The sequence below is a fragment of the Camelus bactrianus genome, chromosome 27 (assembly GCF_048773025.1).
Source record: "Camelus bactrianus isolate YW-2024 breed Bactrian camel chromosome 27, ASM4877302v1, whole genome shotgun sequence".
Lineage (NCBI taxonomy): Eukaryota > Metazoa > Chordata > Mammalia > Artiodactyla > Camelidae > Camelus > Camelus bactrianus.
Window position 1 is genome coordinate 15,415,950 of NC_133565.1, and position 15,916 is coordinate 15,431,865.

The 15,916-nt window shown below is 52.7% G+C and overlaps 1 protein-coding gene and 1 long non-coding RNA gene across 4 annotated transcripts in view; one reads left to right on the forward strand and one right to left on the reverse strand.

The window, feature by feature from the left end:
• LRRK1 (leucine rich repeat kinase 1) overlaps window positions 1-15,916 on the reverse strand; it is a 118,257-nt gene that overhangs the window by 17,415 nt on the left and 84,926 nt on the right. For all 3 annotated transcript variants that reach the window (XM_010962893.3, XM_074354227.1, XM_074354228.1), the window contains exons 17-25: window positions 15,342-15,514; window positions 14,183-14,303; window positions 13,753-13,912; window positions 13,063-13,339; window positions 9,710-9,881; window positions 7,102-7,265; window positions 5,999-6,138; window positions 3,930-4,179; window positions 1,216-1,382 (exon numbers count right to left, since the gene is read on the reverse strand). In XM_010962893.3, coding sequence (XP_010961195.2) covers window positions 1,216-1,382; window positions 3,930-4,179; window positions 5,999-6,138; window positions 7,102-7,265; window positions 9,710-9,881; window positions 13,063-13,339; window positions 13,753-13,912; window positions 14,183-14,303; window positions 15,342-15,514 — 1,624 coding nt within the window. The remainder of the gene's footprint in view (window positions 1-1,215; window positions 1,383-3,929; window positions 4,180-5,998; window positions 6,139-7,101; window positions 7,266-9,709; window positions 9,882-13,062; window positions 13,340-13,752; window positions 13,913-14,182; window positions 14,304-15,341; window positions 15,515-15,916) is intronic.
• Window positions 6,117-9,368, forward strand: LOC123619068 (uncharacterized). Its single transcript, XR_006727586.2, has 3 exons — window positions 6,117-6,213; window positions 6,563-6,589; window positions 8,303-9,368. It is a non-coding gene; the product is annotated as an uncharacterized LOC123619068 (long non-coding RNA).

A 15,916-nucleotide genomic window follows, 5' to 3' on the forward strand; every position in this document is an offset into this window, starting at 1 on the left:
TTTTGTTTTTTCACATTCGGTCTTTAACTGGTGAAGAATTTATTTCTGACTATGCTGTGAAGTCTGGCCTGAGGGTCCGCCCCAGTGAGTGAATAGTCAGCCTTTCCCGCTGACTTGCGACGTCACCTCTGTCACGTGCTGGCCTCCCACGCAGGCTCGTCCCGACAGGCCTATCCGCGCCCTGGGAGAAGACCGCCTTAATGCCTGTAGGTGTGTGTAAGTCAGAACGCCTGCTGGGCAGGCCTCTTTCTTTTGTCTTCCACTGTGGAATTTTCTTGGCTGTTCTTGGGTTTTTGTCATTTCATATGCATTTTAGAATCAGGGTTCTCTTTCTCTCTCTCTCATACACACACACACACACACACACACACACACACACACACACACCCTGCTGGCATTTAGATGAGAACTACATTGAATGATATATATTAATTATTCCTCAATTCCTTACAGTTTAATGGCTGCCGTGAAAGGCATTTTCTAGTGGGTCACTGCTGATGAATTTGATGCTGAGCTCATGCCTAGCAACTTTATCTTCCATTGTCCTACAATTCTAATTTTTCTACCCAGAGTGTAAATTCCTTTTGTGAGCATAAAGGTGACCAGGCTAAGCCAGGGGCAGTGAGGGGATGTGACATCCACCCTGCTGGAAGTGAGCAGGCCTTCTGGTGCTTGCACCGGCTGAGCTTTAGGTGGTGACGAGTCGCTCCAGAACGTCACTGCGCCGCACAGGATGTGTACACCTGAGTGTGCCAAGGTAAGAGGGTGTCCCCTCCTTTGGGGGGTTGGAGGTGGGGGGAGAAGCCAACCACACTGGCTTTCCAGTCCATTCATCTGGCGCTCCCACGGGCCTTCTTTTAGTGGAGATGGCCCAGGGTGAGGGGTCCACCTGAGGTCTGCCTGTGTGCCCACCACATGCCAAGCCTGGACTGGGCACAGAGTGGATGGAAACTGGAATGATGGCCCGTGCTCTTGGGGGCTCGTGTCCAGATAAGAAAGTAATCTCCAAAAGCAATTTCTAGGCCTGGCTCAGTCTGATTCTCGAGCTTGTCCCCCATCCTGCTGGAGCAAAGCAGGGCTGCCCCTGGGCCTCACTGGCTGGACCTACCCTTCTCCCCTGCCCACGAGGCCTCAGGCATCCCCAAGACAATGCAAGTCTGGCCTAAGGGAATGCACATCTGAAAAAAAATGACACAGGGTCCCGTTTACGTTTACCTGCCGGGGCATTAGCAAAGTTCTTGAATTTCTTGAGCTGGAATCGCTTCACAGCCACGGGCTGGCCCTGGTACCGGGCCCGGTAGATGACAGTGCCGCTCCCACCTTGGCCCAGGATGGCGCTCTCATCCTCGCTGTGCTCCAGTTTGCTGTTCTCCAGGAAGAGTCTGCGGGAAACACAGTGCCAGGGTCAGAACAGACCCCTAGAGAGGCCACTGGGATAGGGCAGGTCCTGGGCTAGGCAGGTGCAGGGACAGGCTGGGCCACTGGTTCCCACTGTGGAGGGTCAGGGTTCGAAGCCACCTGTGGGGTCAGCCAGAGCTGGGACACACCCCGGCCCTGGGCAAATCACGCAGCCTCCACAAGCCTTGGTCTCCTCCTCTGTAAAGTGGGCTCATAACAGGAACTGTGTCAGCAGTGTGGCTGGTGACCTACATGGGGTGAAGCCTCTGAAAGTGGTGGACACGGAAGAAGAATTCCCTTAGATGTTTTCCTCCCAAACATTCTGTGCTGTGAGAGCTAGTTTCCATCAGACAAACCTTATTTACTTACTGCTACGTTAGTTGTTCCCTCTTTTTTTTTTTTTTTTGAGTGGCTGGAAAATGAAGTCTCATTTCATTATTTAGAAAAAAATTCTTTGATTGAAGTATAGTCAGTTTACAATGTGTCAGTTTCTGGTGTCCAGCATAAAGTTTCCATCCTCATTTCTTTTTATTAAGCAAAGAAGTATATAAACCAGCCATGCAGTGTGTTCCCACAGTCAATGGCTAGGATTTATTTCACCCAAGGGCAGGGAGTTCAGACCTTCTCACCCGTCTGTGTGTTCTAAACCTAGGTAAAAGGGAGGTTTCTGTTAGGCTTTTGGAAACACTGCAAGTCACTCCTGGAAGGGAGGGAAAGGGCAAGGGATGAAGGGAGGGAGAGACGGAGGGAGGGAAGGCAGGTAGCCAGATGCTCTCCCACTTCAGGGCATCCCCCAGCTCTGCTGAGGTCCACCTGGGTTTCTGATCAGTGGCCGCTGCCAGGTGCCCCCTCTGGAGCTCTCCTGGCCCCACAGAGCAACGCCTCGGACCCCCCACCCCACCATGCAGCTGTTTCCCATGCCTTCTAGGAACGGATTCTGCAGCTGCTCAGACTTTGCACAGCTTAACTGCATTACCCTCTGGGCAGATGCAACTGCACCTACTGTAGCCCTTGGTGATGCAGCTGAAGACGAACAAGGCAGTTCTCCAAGTGTCAAATCCAAAGCCGCCTGTTTAGGAAGGGTGGGCACTTGGGAGCCTCCTAGGACAGGCACGGGGACCAGCGGGAATGCTGGGGATCCCTCAGGGCTTTCTGTTAAGACTCCTGTAAACTTGGGGCCACTGGGCAGGGCTCCGTGGATGCCAGATTGTCCCCACCCCCGCCTGCACAAACTCCCACTGGGGGAGTGTGATGCTTTGGGACCATTGGGCCACAGAAGAAGTTTCCAGAGAGTCTCTGCTGAATTATGAATCCTGTTCAGATTTTTGGGCTTTTCAACTCCCAGCCAAGTACTTTAGTCTAAGAGCCATGCTACAGCCTGTGACTAGACCCAACAGGGACAAGTAATCTGGCTTTCCAGATTCCGGACAGTAGATTCCATATCCAGATTCAGAGGGGGCATAAAACATAACAAAGTTCAGCAAATAAATAAAAATTCTAAAATCTGGGGCTGCCTTAATCGGGCACCTGACCATGAAATCTGACTCATACATACACAAAACTCTGCATGTGGTCTCCAAAAAGTGATAACCCTCACGTTAAAGACTTAGGAACAAAGGGAAGTCATTTTGCAGACCAGTGGTATTTAATTAGTCATTTCACCAACAAGGTAACTTGTTGGGGGATATTGGAAAGAACTATGGGGGGAAATTTTCCAACGTAGGCAGTGAATCTTAATTTAACAGACTCTCCCAGAAGCATGCTTTGGAACCCCAATCCTACAACATCTCCGAGAACTCCACATCTCTTTTCTTGGGATGGGGGAGCAATTTGGAAAAATGAGGATGCAAATATTCTTACCCCTCCAAAAGTTTACTTTTCTTTGAAGAAACCAAATAATAGCAATCCTTTGAATAAGAAGACAACAGGACTTCACCACTCCAAAAACGCTGATAACCACCAATGTCAGACTGTCTCCATGGAGACTAGCCATGGCTTCTGGTTTCCATGACTACAGAAGAGTCCATTTTTTACCCAGCACTTGGGTTTTGTGATTCTTTCCTGTCAGATGGGACCACAAAACATCTTCTCTTTTCTCCAGCATTCTCTCCCTCGTTATTATCTAAGATTAATATAGATAGACTCAACTCTAAGTACAGATTCAGAGGACCTAAATGCTAAGTTGCAGGGCAGCAGCGAGGAGTTGGCATTTGGCAAGAAAGGAAAATGAGGCAGTAGGGTCTGGGAGCACCCTCTTCTTGGATGCCAAGGGGTGTCTGTCTTCTATGCCTTGATCTGGCAGCAAAGAAGGAGTTAGGAGGGAAGGAGTGCCAGCTAACGTGAGGGAGAGATGGTGTGGGATGCCGGAATGACTTCACCCTCCAAGTGCTCTGCCCGGCTGGGCCTGTTGTGGCCTCAAAAACAGAGACCCAACAGCCTGGTTCTCTTCGGGCAGCCTAGGCCCAGAAGCTAAAAGTCACCCAGGGTGGGGTGGAAAGCAGAGGGTCCCAGGCAGGGGTGCTATGATATACCTGGCCGGGAAGTCAGTCATGAACAGCTCGGGGACCAGCTCCTGGAGAGGCACGGGGAGGTCGGGGTGCCTGGGGCAGGAGATGAAGTCCCGCTCGATGGCCGTCAGCACGCAGTCTTCCATGTCGAAGTATTGCACGTGCTCCGGTCTCTCGCTTGGGCCGGTGTGCTGGGCCCAGGAGGTCTCGCAGACCGGGCAGGGCACGTATTGCTCCATGAGTGGGGTCCCGTCGCTTTCTGTGGCCGTCAGAGCTACGTGGGGGCAGAGTGGGAGTCCGCTCACCCAAAGGTGGCTGCAGGTGGGTCCCTGGGCAGCACCTGCACCCCCAGGATGGGTGGGCTTTTCACAGGACGGGGTCTGTCTGCCCTGGCCTGGGCCCCCAGGAGTGGCTGAAACGTGACTGCTGCACTCGGGTTCCTTTATGGAAAGCACCATCCTGTGCCTTGAAAGACCCACGCAGGGAGAGGCCAGGGATGCACTGGACAGCCGCTGGGTGGTCCAGACCCTGAGCCGGCTGGCCAAGGAGGGGCTGAGAGTTTGGGAATCCCTTCTGCACAGCTGGGCCCTGACAGGACTCTGCGGGCTGGTTCTGAGCTATGCCAGTCTCCAGTGACAAAAACCACAAGTAAGGAGCCGTCCTTAAAATTAGAAACATAGAGCTTGCAATTACTATGATCCTTCCTAGAAGAGCAATGCTGGAGGAGGAATGAGTACAAATTATAATAAGACAAAACCTAGTCATTTGACATGAGCTCCCCTGGGCAGGAGACACAGCTCTTCTGCACACCTCTGAAAGGAGGCGCAGAGCAATTCCTCCACGCGGCCCATGGAGATGCCCTCCCAGCAAGCTGATGGCTGCTTTGTGCAAGGTGGACTCCTGGCCCTTTCTGGGCACATCTGCTACCTGCAGGCCCATGTGTAACGCATCCTGCCATCTGGCTGGTGGTGCTGTACCTGGGCAGCCCCATCTCGGTCCCTCAGCCCCGTCTTCCTGTCTAATGGACCCCCAGTCAAATCTCCAGCAGCACCTGCTGTGGGAGGACCACTGGTTGATGGGGAGCCACAAAGGGTCTGGAGGGTTCACATGGCCTAGAGGTCCCCCTTGGGTGGCCAAGCACCCTTCAACTGCCACAACCCATGCACCAAACTGCCTTCTCTGAGGCCCCTTTCTAAAATGCATTTTTTCCTTGTAGGTCACCCTTCCCATCAACACCTGAAGGACCCCGGACCCTGGCGTCCAGAGCGTTGATCCGGAGCGCACAAGGCCCGTTTCTTAAGCATTTCCTTAGATGCTCTGCTGGGATGCCAGGATGGCATGTGGGTGAGGAAGCCAGCACAGGAGGCTGGAGGACTGGACTAGCGGATCCCAAACCCGCTCTCTGCTCTCTCGGCCGCCAGCCTTCCAGGGCTGAGGGCTCATGGGGAAGGAGTTTTGCCCGGACAGCCTCCTCCCAGTGGGACGCCCTGTGGGTTTGTCTCCACTCCGGTAGCAAAACAAACAGGGGACCTCAACAGCTTCACTTCAAAAAGTATTTTCTTTAAGTGGACTGTCTATGAAGAAACCGATCAAAGGGGCTGGAAAGGGCCACGTGGGTGGCTGATCGCCGCTGGGATTCAGGGGTCAAGGGCAGGCAGGGCAGGAGAATGGGGACCCTTGGCAGGTGTGGTGCCTTCCCTCTCACCCCTGCACCAGCTGTGGGCTCCCCCCGGATTTCAGCAGCCTTGTCCTCACTGTGTAAACAAGACTGTGTGAGGCGCACACGAGGGTCTTCCTGGACCATGCGTGGTAACAGGAAGCATCTTTCTTCCCACAGACTATGGGCAGCCAGGGGGCCACGTCCCGCACAGGACCTGTGGGTCTGGGCCCGTGTCTCCCCCGCAGCGCCCCAACTCATGCCTACAGCTTGACTCCCCTGGGGCTCAGGACTCTGCCAAAGGGCTGTTAGGATTCCTCTGGTCTCCTTGAGCTGAATCCCAGTGGGATTTCTGTTCTCCAAGTAAGAAACCCTACCCTGATTTATAAAGAAATAGGAACATGAGCAAAGATTTGGTTCAAGAACGTTTTCTTACCGGGAAACCACTGATCAATCAAGGAGTTGACGTGGTCTGTGATAAAAGCCATTGCCGAGAAGTCCCTCATTTCCGATTGGCAGATAATTTTTATTCCTCCACTTTTTTTCTTTTTCCAGTTCACATCTGAGGATTCCACACTGCAACCCAGAAACAAAAAGAGGTCCATTGTGATCGGCCACGAAGGGCCCTGGGAGAATCTCCTTGTCTCCAGGGTGAGGCTGCAACCCCTAGGGGCCCCCAGGTGCCCGGGCAGGACTATCAGGGGTCTCCTGCATTGGTGTCCTTGTGTGCACAGCCCTGCCTTGTCACCCTGCCACCCCCAGGATGGGGATGGGGACATAATGAGGACTTTGCAGTGAGGGATGCTCAGGCTGGGATCTGAGCCTTAGGTGTGACACTGGGGAAGGTTTTGCCCCTTTCTGAACCATAGGATTCTCATCTACCAAGTCGGGGGCTGTGAGCTTTAAGTGGAAACATTGCTATGAAAGCACCAGGTGTCCAGATGGCCCAAATCGGGCCCTCAAAAAAGTTACTTTCTCCTTTTACCCTCTCTTCTCACAGAGCTGAAGAATATCTGAAAAATTCGCTGTAAGTATGAAATAATCTTGTGTATGCTAAACCTGATAAAAATCAGTTACTAAACTGTTGAGCTGATTTTATCTATCTCAAAAAATAAACAAACAAAGAGAACAGGAAAAGGGATCTAAGGTAGGCATCGCGGGATGTGGGCTAGGGAACCAGTGCCATCGCCAGGACATCATCTCTTAGAACAAAGCGGGTGGGGCTGGATGAATGCAGGTCCCTGCAGGTCCCACCTAAGTGACCAGGGGGGAGCTGGTTGCTCTCACCCCTGAGCTTAGTGGCTACCCCCTTCCCTCTAGTCCTGGGCTGTAGTCACCACATCTTCCCTTGCCTTTCCTGTCCTGCAAGGGCAGAGCAGGAGGGGTGGGGAGATGGGGAATCTCTGGGACGTTTGCAAGGCAGTTTCTGATTTCTAGCAAGCGTCCATGATGAGCTGCTCTCGGGAGCAGAACTCTGGGCACCACGTGGGCAGTCTCACGGCACTGTGGTGACCCAGATGAGCTCTCAAACGTTCCTACCTGAGGTAGCCCCCGTCAAAGGTGACCAGGAGCCCTTCCTGCCAGTAGATGGTTTGATTTCTTTTCACTCGGAACGTGCTGCAGCGATTTCTCTGGTTTCCCGTAAAACTATAAATGGCGACTTTCCTGTGTCTGCTTTTAGTATTCTTCTTGTTTTCAAAAAGCTGAAAGACAGAGAAAAGGCCCTGCTTAAGTATTCCTGGCTCCTCGCTGGCCCTGGGCAGAGCTCTGAAGAGGCCAGACTGGCCCCCTCGTGATAAATGACCACTGTCTGTCTTCCCACCCCCTCCTCCTGCACCGCTCATCCCGCTGCCAAACGAAATGCTGCTTTATCTGAAGGGGTCTCCCGGATACTCTGGGAACGCATTTCCCCCAGAAGATTGAAAATTGGCTTTTTTTTTTTTTTTTGCAAATATTTTCCCTCCTTGATTTCACAAGCAAAAAGTTACCTTAGAAAATGTGGCAAATACAAAAAAATATGAGAGAGAAAAAAAGATACCAAGTTAACATACGCAGAAAGATCACGAAGATTTTGGTATACTTCATTCCAGGGTTTTTTTCCCCCCCTATCTAGATGTTTATAAAACAGCTGAGGCCATATTTTGTAATTTCACATTTCTATTTTTTCCCTATCTAGATGTTTATAAAACAATTGAGGTCATGTTTTATAATTTTGTATTTCTAATTTTCTAAATTTCTAGTTGTGTATACTTTAAAAAACTTTGTTTTTCCTGTGCCATTAAAAACTCATAAAATTCATTTTTTTAAAAAGCTCAACATATTTTTCATCGTCACTTTTTTTTTTTTTGCTGTGAAAGCTCAACATATTTTTAAAGTATAGTAATTTCCTGAATCATTTTTTTCTTCGGACTTTTAGGTTGGTTCCAATTTTTGCTGCTTCTGATAAGCCAGATGAAGAAGAGAAAGCACAAAGCTTTCTCTGATTTCAAACAATTGCCTTAGTTGAGATTTACAGCAGAAGGATTATTGGGTCAAAGGGTCTGAACGTTTTCAGGCTCTGGATTCTTAGTGAGAAATCGCTTTGGAGGCGATCAGGGTGCATCTCCACTGATTCTGGGGCTGGGCAGCCAGCTCTTTGCTGATTTGACAGGTGAAAAGTACTATCTTACCAATGCTTTAATTTGCATGCCTTTGATTACTTTTGAGAATGAATTCCTTTTCTTCCTCTGAATTTCAATAGGACGTCTTCCCTAATTCGGAGTGAGGGATGCTGCTGGGAAGGGTGCCTGCCGCCACAGCCAGCTGGGTCCCCACCCCGCCAGCCACTGAGCTCGCTTGGGAGCTCAGGCCTCACACGATGCTGGTGCTCGGTGACCTCCCACTTGGAACGTGGCAGGAGGAAGAGTTCAGAGGGAGGGCAGAGTGGCCAAATGGGAACATTAGGAGAGCCAGCCCCTGCGCCCACTCCTTCCATCCCTCAGTGCACCCTCCTGTGTCACTAACAAGTCTCCCTCCCACTAACACGAGCTGTGAGTTACGATTTTCAGGCTGTTGCATAGATTTTTGAACATTTCAGTAAAATCGGAAGATCAAAGCGTATCTTTATTTAGCCACCAAGTTGTAATTCCATGATGGCATTTTAATTAGAATGTGGCAAAAGCAAACTCATGCTGAGATTAATGTCAATTATTCAACAGTCCTGGCTTATGTCAGGGGTTCTCACTCTGTCAAGTGGGTCAGAATCCTCTGGAAGGCTTGTGAAAAAACAGAGTCCTGGAGTTTCTGATGCATTGGGTCTGGGGCAGGCTGGAGAATTTGCACTTCTAACAAGTTCCCAGATGAGGCTGATTCTGCTGGTCCAGGAACCCCACATTGAGAACCACCACTCTGGACAATGACTATGTCCATAGTCCTGTCTTGCATGAAATGGATGTTGACTGACAGCCGGGACTCCTTTCAACAACCCCAGGTGAACCCACAGAAAAGAACTCCTTGGGTGAGGTTCTCACTGCTCCCAGACCAAGTTAAAGTTCTATGTCCATGGTTCTCAAGCTTGACTGGACAGTGGGATCACCTGGGGAAGTTTAAAGAATATGGATACCTGGGTGTCACACCCATGGACTGTGATTCAGTAGTCTGGGTCTGGGGTCTGGTCTGTGTCTGTTAGGAGCTCCCCAGGGGAGTCCAGTCACAGCCTGAATGGCAAAGCCCTGGTTCTGAAGCCGTGGTCCTCCCAGGTGTGCGCCTGACCAGCTGTATCACCTGGGGCAGGGACTAGAGAAGTAGACTCTAGAGTCCCAGCCCGCAGCCACCGAGTCAGATCCTGAGTGGGGCCTCGCCATCTGTGTTCTAACGAGCCCTCCTGGGGATGCTGATGTGGGTTAGATTAGAACCCGTGCTCCTGCTGGGCTATTCTGTCCGAGCCAGCTAGGTGCTAATGTGATATTCACAGAATGATTCAAGCGGGTCCGCGGCCCAGAGGGGAGAGGGCAGCTGTGCTGCGCGGGACTCTGGGCCTGATGTCGGCAGGGAAAGGGCCGTCAGCCAGGTCCCTCCAGCAAAGGGCGTCTCCCTCCCTCCCCAGAGGGTGCACCGGCAGGTGCCTCGCGAGCATGCACCAATGGCCCCATTCCAAAACAGCGGCTACCTGGAGGTCCATCTCTGCCAAGCTGATCAGCATCCGTGCTATGAACCTTTGCCAGAAGCCAACGGGAACGAAGCTCATCTTAAACACCCTCTGAATGGTGTTGGCTGCGGGGTGTCGCATGCCGTGGGTATCCAGGCCAGGTTTGGATGGCAGGAGATGTGGCAGGAGATAGCTGAAACACATCAAACGGAGCTTGTGAACCGTGGGCCTGAGCTCTGCTGCAGGGCCCTGACCCCAGCAGATGGCCTGGCCTGGGACAGGCTCTGCTGAAACAGCTCAGGTTGCCTGCATATCTTCCTCCCGGGGTCTTTGGAATCTTATTTTGACTTATTTTTTTTTTTGGTGGGTGGAGGTAATTAGGTTTACTTATTTATTTTTAGAGGAGGCACTGGGGATTGAACCCACAACCTCATGAAAACGTCGGTGCGTGTAAACGCAGACACAGCACGTCGCAGCTGATTCTCTGTAAACTGGGTTGTGACTGGGGAAATCACTTAAAATTAACTTTGGATGAAGGAAAAACAAATACAGCTGCACAGTTCCAAGGACAATGTAGATGTTGGGGTCAGAGTAACGTTTCTGGCCTTCGAAGCTCTTTATTGTCCTTGGCCAGTTGAGACAACACAATTGCCTTAGAAGTTGGGGTGAGGCTGTTGGTGCCAAGGAGCTGTGTTTGAGGGGAACGCTCGTGCTCATCATAAAAATGCTGAACCATCATGTCAGTGAGCTGTTCATGACTGTGGTCATTTGAAAACAGCTGACACAGGGGAGGTCCCTCCAAGAATTCTGTGTGCCCTGGAGCTAAGGCAGCCACGCGCAGAGCCCTGGGTGGACCCTTTTTCTTAAAGGCTTTGCCTTCAGCCCTCCTAATCCTTTAAAAAATGCACCAGTTTAGATCCAATAAAATGTCTTTGGAACTTTCTGGAAGAGAGCCTCGAAAATACTGTAGAAGGAAAACTCAGTGACAGCCCAGTGGACGGAGCTCCTAGGGGTCAGTCCTTGCTCTGTGTCTTCATCACACAACTTAACTTTGTTGGGATTCTGCTTCCCTGACCTGGGGAGAGAAGGGACACCGACCTTGCAGGGTTGGACAAGGTGCAGGTGAGGCCCGGGAGCTGGGGGGCAGATGTGAAGTTTTAGGTCCTTTCCAGCCATTTCAGGTCTTGAGTGAAAAAACCTTCTCAACCACCCCAGCTAGAGTGCCTCTCTCTACAGCCGGGCGCTTTCCAGCAGATGCCCTGATTTAATCCTTCATGTTCTTGAAAAGTCCTTCTTTGGGTCTCTGACCTCCTGAGACAGGAGGCCCTTGTCAGTGCCCAGTGTGATTTATTCTGCTTCTTCTGCCCGCATCTCGCTCAGCTGGGAACTCCTGGGACTCCCTTACAGGGGCTGTGCCCTGTAGCTTCTTTCTATCTTACAGGTGTGCCCTACTCGTGGGGAGGGAGCTTGCTGTGCACCCAGGTGACCCTGCCCGCAGCCTGCACAGCGGGTGCTCAATATTTTTGCAGACGGAGATGACTTAGGAGCCAGCATTGCAAATAAAGAGATTCAGAGTGACTGGTAGTGGAAGCTTTTCTCAAGGTGATCAGAGCCCCAGGAGAGACCACCAGCACCTGTTTGAGAGCCATCACCAGTAGGGGGGCTGCCCCGGGGGTGACTTTGGGGAATTAAGAGGTGAGCCCTTCATGTGCCTGTTGAACAGAAAGCCCTGAAGACCCGGGTGAAGCCGGCTCCCGCTACATCCCCGAGGTTGTCTCAGTGGTCGGGCAGGAGCCCTCCCTGAGCAGTGAGAGCCAGGGAGGTTCCACCTGGAAGATGGACAAATGCCCGGAAGAGTACGTATGCTTTTGGGAGGTTCAGAAATGCCCTGAAGGGTTCCCCAGGGACTCGAGGCATTGGCTGACTCCAGGTTGAAAACTGTGCTCTAAAAGGAGAAGCAAATGCCTCTGTTTGCATTGATAGTGCTGTTGACCATATGAAAGCTTATGGTGCAAGGAGCTGGAACTTGCCTGGGGCACAAGGGCACCCTTATACCTGTGCTAAGATGAAAAATACTGGCACACTCATGACTTTAGATGGGCCCAGACACCACTGGCTGTGAGTCCTTAGCACACAACGGTACTGCTAACACCGCATGTCCTGCTCACAGGCGCAGGAGACATCTTCCATACATTATCTAATTTAATCCCCACAATAACACTAGTAGGTAATAGCATTATTCCCATTTTACACATGAGAAAGAAAGGAACTTGGGATTCACACTCAGGAATTCTGGCTCCACGTGCTAACCTGCTACACTATAAGCCTCCAAGAGGACTTGGCAATAATCTGGCTGATTTTACTGTCCAGCCTGACATACATCTGTGTATAACTGGCTTGCTTTTCCTGAGTGCTAATATCTCCCCACTCCTCTAACCTGTTGATAAAATAACTAGAAAATTGTCAGATCCTGGCAATGTGGTAAACTCACAGGCTGCCTCTCATGTCCTTTTTCATGGGCCAAAGTCAAGGACACACCTGGGCCACGGAATGAAGGATCATGTGGATTCTGAATTCCTCTTTGGGGTTTCTCTTTTTAGGACTCACTCATGACCCCCATGGAGCTGCAGCAGGAAGGACTGTGGCCCCCCTCCCACAGTTACAAGGCCAAGTGGAAATCTGGGAGGGGCCCCAGGCAGAGGTGGCCCAGGGCTGGCATCCAGGGGGCCCAGTCTATGCTGGCTGCACATGGTCCAGGCCAACTCTTCAGGAGTCTCCAGTGGGCATCCCCCCAGATCGCTGGGGTTGAGGGGCAGGGTGCTGACATGTTCTACGGCAGGTGCACAGAAAAGATCTACAGATTTGAGATTCTGGATACTGCCTCATGGCCAACAGTACCAGTAGAACTAGGAAGTGGCTAAAACTGAAATTAGGGCCATGGAGGTCCTGAACACCAAGCTGGTGTGGGTCAGAGCTCACTAGATGGAACCCACGTCTCCTTCAGCCCCTGCCCTCCCTGCCGGGCTGTGTAATTAGCACTCACATCTTTGTCACTCCATTTTTTTTCACCAAATACCCAAGCAATCAACCTCCTAATACGTAAACACCCCAAAGTTGTTTTTAACCCCATTGTTACATGTTTTCCTACACCTTTTTAACAAGTGGATTTCTTTGAAGCCCCTGAAAAGAGACACCTTCAGCACAGGAAGAAGCAGTCAGCTGGGGGCTGGCTGAGCCCACCCTTCAGTTCCCTAGCTCATACTGGCAGGTCATTTTCACGCCCCTCCCTGGAAATCTTGCTCAAGCCACCAGCGCCCCCAGCCTCAAAGCCTTCCTCTAGGAAGCAGCCCACCCAGCCTGCTCCGTGGCCTCACCTGTCATTGGCAACGGGCAGGGCGATCTCAAACTTGGCCAGAAACTGAAAATACTGCTCTTCTGTCTGCTTCGTGAAGCCAGTCCCGACCAGTAGCATCCTGAGGTCCTCCGCCTTGATCACCCCGTTCTTGGCCACCGACCTGGAGCCCTTGATGTTGAAGATCCTCTGCAGACACTCGGACAGCCAAATGGGGTCGAGGAAGTAGAGGTTCCTCAGGCCGTGGCTGGTGTCCGGGAAGTGCAGCAGGGTGCCGGTTTCAATGAGGAAGCTGATGGCTGCCCAGGAAAGGGGAGGAGGGGGCAGCGTCAGACAAAGGGCAAAAGGGACTCTGGGTGACTTCCTCCTGAGGAGGCCAGGTCACAAATTCTTCCTAAGAAGCAACAACACTCCCACCACACGGGGCGCTTCACATCAGCCAGCTGCCCCATCACAGGTTCTCAAGCGGCGTCTTGTACTGATCTGACCACAGCTGGATGGAGGGTTATAGCTGATTGATCACCATCATTCATGGATTCTGTCTTTGCAAATTTGCTTACTCATTAATGTTGGCCCCCAAATCCATCCCTGCAGTGTTTTCGCAGTCATCTGCAGACACACGTAGAGCCGTGAAAAACCTGAGTGCCCCTTCCTGGGGGGCCCCGTGCCTGTGCCTGCTGATGCCCCCCCGGGGCCCTCCCGGCCCACCCACCAGACTGCAGGTCCTCGTAGTCCTTGATGTCGTTGCCGGGGATCTGCTCCACCAGCTGCTCCAGCTGCCTGTCCGTCAGGTACTGCACGTCGTCGCTCAGGCTGCGGCGCTGCTGCTCGGCCAGCACGGCCTCCTGGAGGCTCAGGTAGCTCCTGGGGATCTGCGACAAGTGGGGCAGGGCTGGGCCCTCTGGTCCGCAGCGATGCCCGGCCAGCCCTGCCTCCCCTGCCGCCCTCTGGAGGCCTGAGCAGGTGGAATGTTTCCCATCACTGCCCCACCCCTCCCTTCCCCCAGAAACTGCTCACAGGGGGACCACAGAGTCTGAGGACACAGCACACACAGCCCGCGTGTTTTACAGTCGAGGAGGCGTGGATGCCCCGAGATGGGGAAGAGGCCCCTCTGGGTTCAAGTGGCCGAGTGAGGTACCCACCAGCCTCCCCGCAAGTCGCTGGCAGCCGATGGTGCTGCCCACATCCTTCATGTTGCACGTGACGTGGAAAATGAGCTGCCGCAGCCCCTCCTGACCTTCCAGGCTCTTGCAGGAAAGCTCGCTATGAGAACAAAAAAGAACCGCGCTTACTCCTCGCGCCTCCCCTCTCTGACGAGCACTGTAATGTCTGTTTACCCCAGTGTTTTCTCCCAAACACTGGCAAGTTGAGAACACTGACGAGATGGACATAAAAATTTACTGAGGCTTATACTTGGTACAAAGCATGGTGCTCGGGACACCACAATGGGCTGCTTTAATCTGTCCTCCAAACATGCCCATTTTACAGAGGAGGAAAGTGAGGCATACACAAGGTGACCCCCAAGGACACAAGCTGGAAAGGAGCAGGCTTGGGTTGGACCCAAGTTTCCGACCCAGAACCAGCACATTCCTAGCTTCACAAGGCCCCAGGGGGCGTTCTCAAGGGCACTAGAGGAATTCCGGAAAGCCCCAGCCTACACTCAGGTGGCATGTCTCCAGGCTGATCCGTGCCCTATGTCTATGGCACCTCACCCAGAGCCACTAGTGTAGCAGCAGCAATGCACTGGATTCCCATCAGAAAGCATGTATTAGCTGAGCCTCAGTTTCACCATCTGCAAAGTGGGTACAACAATCCCCATACCCTGTAGGGCTGTCGTGAGAATCCAAGGACAGGAGGTGGGAGAACTGACCAAACCAGGACACTGGTCCTAGCAGCACTGGCCTATCCCAGGCCCCACCCTGCGGCATCCTTCTGCATGCATCCCAGCCCTTTGGGACCACTCAGACCCAATGGAAGGACTAGGACCACATCTGGGGTCTATTCTTGATCAGTGATCAACAAATGTGATGGGTGGTGTTTGAATCTCTATCTCCTGGTGCCCTGGCGGCCGTGGACACCCAGAACTGGCCCTGGGGGTGGGGAGACCCAGTAGGAAGTCCTCTGGCAGCTTCTCATCCTCCCCAGGGCTGGGTCAGCTCTGGGGGCTGAGCTGCCACCCTTTACCCTGGACGGGCCCCAGAGGAGCCCAGCCCTGGCTCAGGAGCCCTCTGCAGGCAGAGCTCAGGCGTCCCCAGGAAGACGGACAAGTGGGGGGCCATCAGAAAGCCAAAGGACACTCACTGTAAGTGTTTGAAGGTGATGTCCGGGAAGCCCGTGGCCCTGGACCCGGAGGGCGAGCGGCAGAGCGCCAGCACGTAGGCGCGCAGGGTGGCGATTCTCTCCACTCGGAATTTGGCTTCAATTAAGTCCAGGTGTGTTCCGACCACCAGCACCACGGCATTTGGGGCCTTGGCCTGCGAGAATGAGCCCCAGGTTGAGCACTAGTTCCCCTTGCTCCGACACGGGATGGGGACAGCTCCCCAGGCGGCAGACCCGCAGCCATTCACCCTGCTGTGCCCCAGGCTCCTCCCTGTAAACCTGGAGGACCCGCTGTGCACTGGGGCGGGTGTCAGGGCCTGTGACTTCTCCCCGAGGCTGGATCTTGGATCCCTTCAGACAATGTGCCAGCTCCCAGGGCAGCAGCCTGCATCCTGGCCCACGTCTCCTTTACACTGGAAAGGGGAGCCCTGTTCCTCTTTTGGGTCCAAGATAGGGGGCACTTAAGTTTAAGACAGTGGGGGCAGGATATAGATCAGTGGTAGAGCACATGCTTAGCACACACAAGGTTCTGGGTTCAGTCCCCAGTACCTCCTCTA